Source organism: Kryptolebias marmoratus, linkage group LG4 (assembly GCF_001649575.2).
Source record: "Kryptolebias marmoratus isolate JLee-2015 linkage group LG4, ASM164957v2, whole genome shotgun sequence".
Classification (NCBI taxonomy): domain Eukaryota; kingdom Metazoa; phylum Chordata; class Actinopteri; order Cyprinodontiformes; family Rivulidae; genus Kryptolebias; species Kryptolebias marmoratus.
In genome coordinates, this window is record NC_051433.1 from 9,326,638 (window position 1) to 9,333,529 (window position 6,892).

At 41.0% G+C, this 6,892-nt stretch overlaps 1 protein-coding gene across 1 annotated transcript; it reads left to right on the top strand.

Annotated features, from left to right (window-relative positions):
* Window positions 1-737: 737 nt before the first annotated feature.
* On the top strand, window positions 738-6,507 carry LOC108231695 (leucine-rich repeat-containing protein 3). The gene is made up of 2 exons (XM_017408939.3): window positions 738-978; window positions 4,259-6,507. The coding sequence occupies exon 2, from the start codon at window positions 4,302-4,304 to the stop codon at window positions 5,187-5,189; it is 888 nt and encodes a 295-aa protein (XP_017264428.1). The 5' UTR covers window positions 738-978; window positions 4,259-4,301; the 3' UTR covers window positions 5,190-6,507.
* Window positions 6,508-6,892: the final 385 nt, after the last annotated feature.

The window sequence follows — 6,892 nt, forward strand, 5'->3', positions numbered from 1 at the left end:
ACCAAGCTGTTTTATTAAGATAACGATCATCATGTACAACCAGGACACTTAAAGTGCATCTTGGTATTGATTATAGAAGCGAGTGAAACAGGAAGATCATTCAACCAAAACATATTTTGGTGTTTCGGTGAAGATCTTTGCACAAATAGAGACAGATCAGCCGCCTGTCAGGATATGATTCACATAACTTTCACACTTATTAAAGTCCTCAGTTTCCTGGAAGAGCTCACTCCCTTCAGGACAGAAATGTGTCATCAAAAGATGAAGGTAATCACTCAGGACAACTTTGTATTGATTTTTACTGACTCTTCCCCCAAGAGCTAATTCATCAGTGCTTACTGTGGGTCAATATTTAGCTTTTTCTTTTAATTGTGCCCATATTTAATGGGGTATTTCAGTTTCTCCTTTTATAATAAAATAGCAAAAGTATCTTTGATGAGGCTGAAAAAAAAAGAAAAGGCACAATGAAGAGGGCTGTCCTCAAGTATAATTATAGCCCAACTTTCATGTCTCTCACATGCATGTTTGTCTTTGTGTAGCTGCTTGACATTCAGTCTTATGAATGACCGTAAAATCTAATTATATCTAAAGGTAATTAAGTTAATAGCTCATGCAGCTAATCAGGGTGTTCTCAGCAGGTCGAGATGGATGCCAGGGGCAGAGAGAGGTGATGATGGCACGCTCCTCCGTGTTTATTTTTGCCCTCTTACAAACACTCTCAGAGAGACAGAAAGCGGGTGGGCTGTTGTTGTTGGTGGCGGTGGGGAGTTCGCCCCACATCCTACAGCTGAAAACTGCCCCCACCGGCGAGACAGTCAGCGATGGAGCCGTCTGCAAGCGACAAACCCCGGAGCGCAGCTGATTCTCCGCACAGCGCGTCCGAGCACTCCGAGGGAACAAACCAGAGGAAACACTCCGGGAGGATCATACAACAGTCCCTCCATATGGATTCAAACTTCACAACAAACCAGTTTAAAGGTAAGTTAGTTTGGAGAACATTTTGTGTCCAGTTTGCTTAAAACCTGGCTGTTACATCCGCATCTTTTTTTTATTAGTAGGCTTCAAGATTTGTTTCAATTTGCACAAAGTTAAGCCTTTAAATGCGAGCAGAACAACAACAACAAAAAAAAAAGGTTTGCAGAAACGTGACGCAAATTGGATATTTGTCATTTCAATTTTTTGCAAAGGATGCAGCAAACGGAGGCTTTGTAACAAACGGGAAACGCTGTAATCCTGATGTCATAACCTCCACCAGAGCGCTTTAACCCAGATTAATGTAATGTAGCCTATAATTTCACTGGGAACGTGGCGACTTAGGGTCAAGTTAATCCTACAGAGTGTAATAATTGAATAACTTTTTTTTTTTTTTTTTTTAGAAATAATGTTTAAAATAATTGGACTCAGCAGCTGTAGCAGAGTCTGCTCTGTTTGCTTTGGGAGTTCCTCTTCACATCTGTCTTTCAGCTTTCCTCATTCCTCATTCCCATTCTATTCCATGCAGCAGGTGATTGTTTTATTAATTGGAAATGTGCAGGCGTCACTTTAACAATGAGCCCAAGTGGTGCCTTCTCAGTTTACAGGACACACACATACAGTGGGCTGCAAAAGTATTCATCCCTCTTGGTAAGATTTTAATTTGAATTTTGTGGCCTTACAACGTGAAATATAAACGGATTTACATTTGTTCATAAGTAATATTTCTACAAAAATACTTCAGATTAATGAAGCTAAATAGGGAAAATAATATTTGCTTTAAATAATTCTGAACAAGACAAAACTGAAAAATGATGTGTGCATATGTATTCAGCCTTCAAAACTCAGTACTGTGTAGATCCACCTTTTGCATCAGATCTCTAGGTAGGTCTCTGTATGCTAATGGTTCATTGCTGGAAATGTAGCTCATTCTTTTTGACCAAACTGCTGCAGCACCTTCAGGTTAGATGGGTGCTGCTTCTGTCCAACAATCTTCAAATCAAACCAGAGATTTTCAGTTGGATTGAGGTTTGGCTTTGACTGGACCATTCCAGGACATTTCTCTGGTTCTCCTTAAACCCCTGCAGAGTTGCTTCAGCTGTGTGTTTGGGCTCATTGTCCTGCTGGATAGTGGACCTCCATCCCAGTCTCAAATCTCTGTGAGCAAGTTCATTTCAAGAATCAATCTTTCCTTTGACTCTGACCAGTGTCCCAGTCCCTGCTGATGAAAAACATCCCCACAGCATGATGCTGCCTCCGTCATGCTTCACTGTTGGAATAGTGTTCTCAGCATGATGAGAAGGAGTAGACTTGCTGCAGTTCTAGTGTTGTCCTTGATGACCCAGAAGTTTGAGTTTGGACTCATCTGACCACAGCACCTTCTTTCACAAGTTTAAAGAAGACATTCAAAGTAGTCCTTTTTTTTTTTAAAGCGGTAACTTTTTCCTGCCACTCTTTCATGATCCCAGCTCTGTGCAGCTTATAGAGGTCCTATGGACAGATCATTCCCTCTCTGCAGAAGAGCTGCCCAGCTCCATCAGGATTATTTTAGGCCTCCCGGATGTTTCTCAGATTATCGCCCTCCCCACCTGGTCTGTGTGTTTTGGTGGACGACCCTCTCTTAGCAGGTTTACTGTGGTGGCATAATGGATCTCTGTGGGATGTTCAGGGTTCTCGGATATATTTTTATTAACCATCCCCAATCTGTGCTTCTCCACAACTTTATCTCTGATTTTTGTGGAGAGTTCCTTGGTCTTCATGCTGTCTCTTGCCTGGTGGTGGCCCTCACTACTTAGAGATACATTTGGCACTTAGATTTCTCACAGGAGGATCTTTAACAGATAGTGTGGCTTCTGAAGGCAATGATTGGGGTTTCAAAGCAAAGAGTCTGAAAACATGCTGCATGCACGCACCACTTTTCAGTTTTAGATGTTTTAGAATTATTGAAATCACGTTTTCCCATCGTTTAACTTAACTAATCTGGTGTTAGTTATAAATTTGAGTCAAATTTCAAATATCCAAATAAGTTCTAGGTTGTAAGGCAATAACACAGAAAAAATTACCAAGAGGGATTAATGTTTTTGCAAACCATTGTATGATGTTTTACCCAAGTTCCTTTATCTGCCAAGTCTGGGCCATCTTTAGTTTGGGTTTCAAGCCTTTTAGCAAAATCTGTCTATTCTGTGGAGAGTGGAGATTCATGACAGTTTTGATTGTGTTATGAAGGCAGAGGGTGCTTGACATTTAAGAGGATAGTCTTCTAATCAAATTCAAGCAGTCTCTTGTGAGTTTTGTCCCAGAAGAAGAGCATCAAACAGCTGTCTGAGGAAAACAAAAGTGTTCTGGAAACACCTGATTGGATTGTTTAAGCAAACCTGCAACAACAACATCCACAGACCAAGACAAGGTATAAAAAAAATCCAGACAAAAACAGATGACACTGTGCTTTTGCATGTCGTTAAGATGAGATACTTTACCTTTTTTAAAAAAACTTTTGCCTCTGAACTGCAGGGGTGGAGAGCAGACTACTGCTGAGGGATTTTTTTTTCCAGCAATTCCACTTATTGACACCGTGAGACTCACTCAGGATTGATGTTCTTGTCCTTAATAGTGAAAGAGGCAAAACTTGAGCTATCGATCCTTCTCCTTTAAAACCTCCATCTCTACAATGCACAGCTCATCTACCTCTTGGAAAATGATGAAGCAGCTACGGTGTCATAGGAGAATAAATATAGCGGTAAATGAGATGAAAATGTATTGATCAGTATAATATGATGCCTTTCTTCTGGTCTTGAATATTTGCTGAAAGAACACAACAGAAATATGAGGCAGGGAGGAGTTGAGATAATCACATTTAATGATTTATGTCCTTCTGATGTAGAAATGCAGGAGGGATTTTTAACCTTATTAGACCACTTAAACTATCATTACTGCTGCTCAGACAGTGATTAAAGCAGGGAATCACTGCAATAAAATTTTCTGGTGCCTCTTTTAGAAGTGGAGTTTTCTTTTAGAGTTTTTAACAAGCAGCAATAATGAATCCAAATTGGTCCATGTACTATTTGGATGATAAAATATGCTTTTAATGCCCAGGAACTTGTCCTCTTACATGATTCAGAGCAATGTCTCTCCATAAAGTGTCTCATTTCTTCTCTTAAACCTCTGATTTTTTTTTTCCTTTTCTAGCATCTAAACATAATCTTCTTCACGAGTGTGCAATGTGATTGTATGTTTGTAGAGACAATCATTTTTACCCAGACTGACCCATTTTCCCCCAATCTGTCAGATTCTCCTGGTGTGACCGTGTGACTCAGTTTGGGACCTGATGCATGTCAGGAGGCTATGGTGAGGCCATGTGCACAGACTGGTGTGAGAAGAGATGTGCCACAGTCGGTGGAGGAAGAGGAAGGGGGAGAATTACAAGATTGGACCTTTACTCATGGTTGTGTGTGTCACTCTTGTTCTCGGCTCTGTTGGGTCAAGCGACCCCTCAGTGCCCGGACAGGTGTCACTGCGCTTGGGATACATTCACCGTGGTGTGCTCGGACGCTGGGCTGCGGGAAATCCCGGAGAGGATCCCGCCAGAGACAGTCTCTCTCCACCTGGAACGCAACTACATCCGGATCATCCCAGAGAGTGCCTTCAGCCATCTGGTCCACCTGCAGGACCTTTACCTCTCCGACAACCGGATTGACTCTCTTTCCACTGGAGCCCTGCGAAATCTGGGACCCAAGCTGCGCCTGCTGGACCTTTCGTATAACCAGCTGAGGCATGCCAGCAGGGAGGAGTTCGGCTCCACTCGAGCAAAGACACGCCTCTTCCACAATCCCTGGCACTGTGACTGCACCCTGCAGGAGCTGATGGAGACGCTGAACCTGGAGGCCGAGACAGTGAACGAGATCATCTGCAAGAGCTCTGTGCGAGGGGTGGGTGAGGGGAGCAGGTGGGAGGACCCGGGGTCACAGGGTGAGCATGCAGGCCAACCGCTGGCCAAACTTCTGGACTCGGGGGTGAACTTTTGCAGCCTGCAGAGGAAGACCACTGATGTGGCCATGCTGGTGACCATGTTTGTGTGGTTCTTTATGGTCATTGTGTATGTTGTGTACTACGTTAGACAGAACCAAGCCGAGGCCCGCAGGCATTTGGAGTACTTGAAGAGTTTACCCAGCCCACGCAAGACCCCTACCGAGACAGACACTCTGAGCACTGGTTTCTGAGAACATTTAAATGGAATAATCACATGCCGTCTTTATGGACAGTAACTCTGAAATCCTCAGAGAATTGCTTTTAAACCAACTGTGGAGGATATAAACACAGGGGGAATTAATCTTTACAGCTGTTTGATTTCTTCTTTGACTTTAGTTTTCTTTGTTTGTAGTTTGATTGTTCATTGTACTAACTGCACTTAAAGAAAAGAAGAAAAGTGAAAAAATGTAGCAGAAGTCAAGATAAAACAAGCCCCTATATAGAGAAAGGCATTTAAATGTAATAACAGTCTGTCTCCTTTTGTAGCTCATCTTTTCTTCTCCTGCCATGCCTCATAATTTGGTCTTTTATCTTTCATTAGGCTCTAATTAGGAGACTCTGACCAGCTGACCCCGAACGAACACTTAAAAACGGCACCAGTCAGCGTGACTTCAGGTGCTCAGACTCTTTTGTATGTCTTCTTTTAGAGCAAGTTCATGTGTGCACATATGGTGCTTTGATGCACTGTTGCAGCCATTTTTACTTTGATTACCTTGATTTAGCACAGATGCTATTTAAGCCTTTGTCATTACACAATCGCAATGCCAGGTATTGTGGTTCCAGTGGTGAACTGATGATCTAAATTTACTCCCAGAAAGCCAATAGAGCTGGAGGTGAATTACTCTGTCTTCACTTTGCAGCACTGAGCTCTGAAAATGTCTGGACTGTTTCATATACATATAGATGTTATTGATTGGTGCAAAGAAATTTCATTTCATTTTAAAGATGGATTTGTGTTGCCACCTATTCAGAGAAAAGCTGTTAGTTAATGTCTGAGTTGTTTCTTTTTGTGGTTGTCCTATTTTCATGTCGACTCCATCATAATGGAATCTATTTTTGCAGCCAATGAAATATTAGCACATAATTTGATATTAAAGAAATAATTTGTCCCTTCAGAGCATTTATTTTTCATAATGTTAACATGAATTTCATTCATGGTGTGTGAGCTGTGAATATTGTCCCTCTGTGTTCTGCAAACGATCAAATTCTGACTGGATTAACAGCCACAATTGATGCTTTAATGGATTTTATTTAATCATATTTATGTTTTAAGTAACTGATGAATTGTCTAAGGAGAAAGTTTACATTACATTTAAATATGTCAATCTTTATTTTTGCATTAGGAAGTCTGAAAGGTCTCTTTTAATTAGCATTCTTAAACATGCTTTTAGAACATTGCTTAAAACTGACTGCTGCCATGGATGCCAGTGTTTTAAACAAAGATGTTATGTGATCTGTTAGCAGGTTTAGAGTGTGTTGGTGATGACTATCAGCTACTACCACACCAAACTGTAGCTCAATATCTGTAAAAATGACTGAGTTATAGACATTTTTGGGTTTGCTAAGTTTAATTAGTTGTGGTGGCCATCTTGAATTGGATTGACTCAAATAGTTAAACAGTTGTAGATGTACATCTAATGATTACTTTCGGAGAGTTTCAATAAAATCTGCGCAGTGGTTCATGAGATACTTTGCTAACAGATGCTAGACAAACAAAGGTTATTCGGTGATTACCAGCCTTTCATGGCAGCAGGTGAGAATTAAAAAAAAAAATCCCCTTAGATGTAACTATGATATGAGAAAAAACAACAGAAATATTTGATTTTTGTAGAAATTACAGGGGACCAAATGGACCACTCTTTCTTTGTTGTGATAGGTCCCAATTCAATGTTGT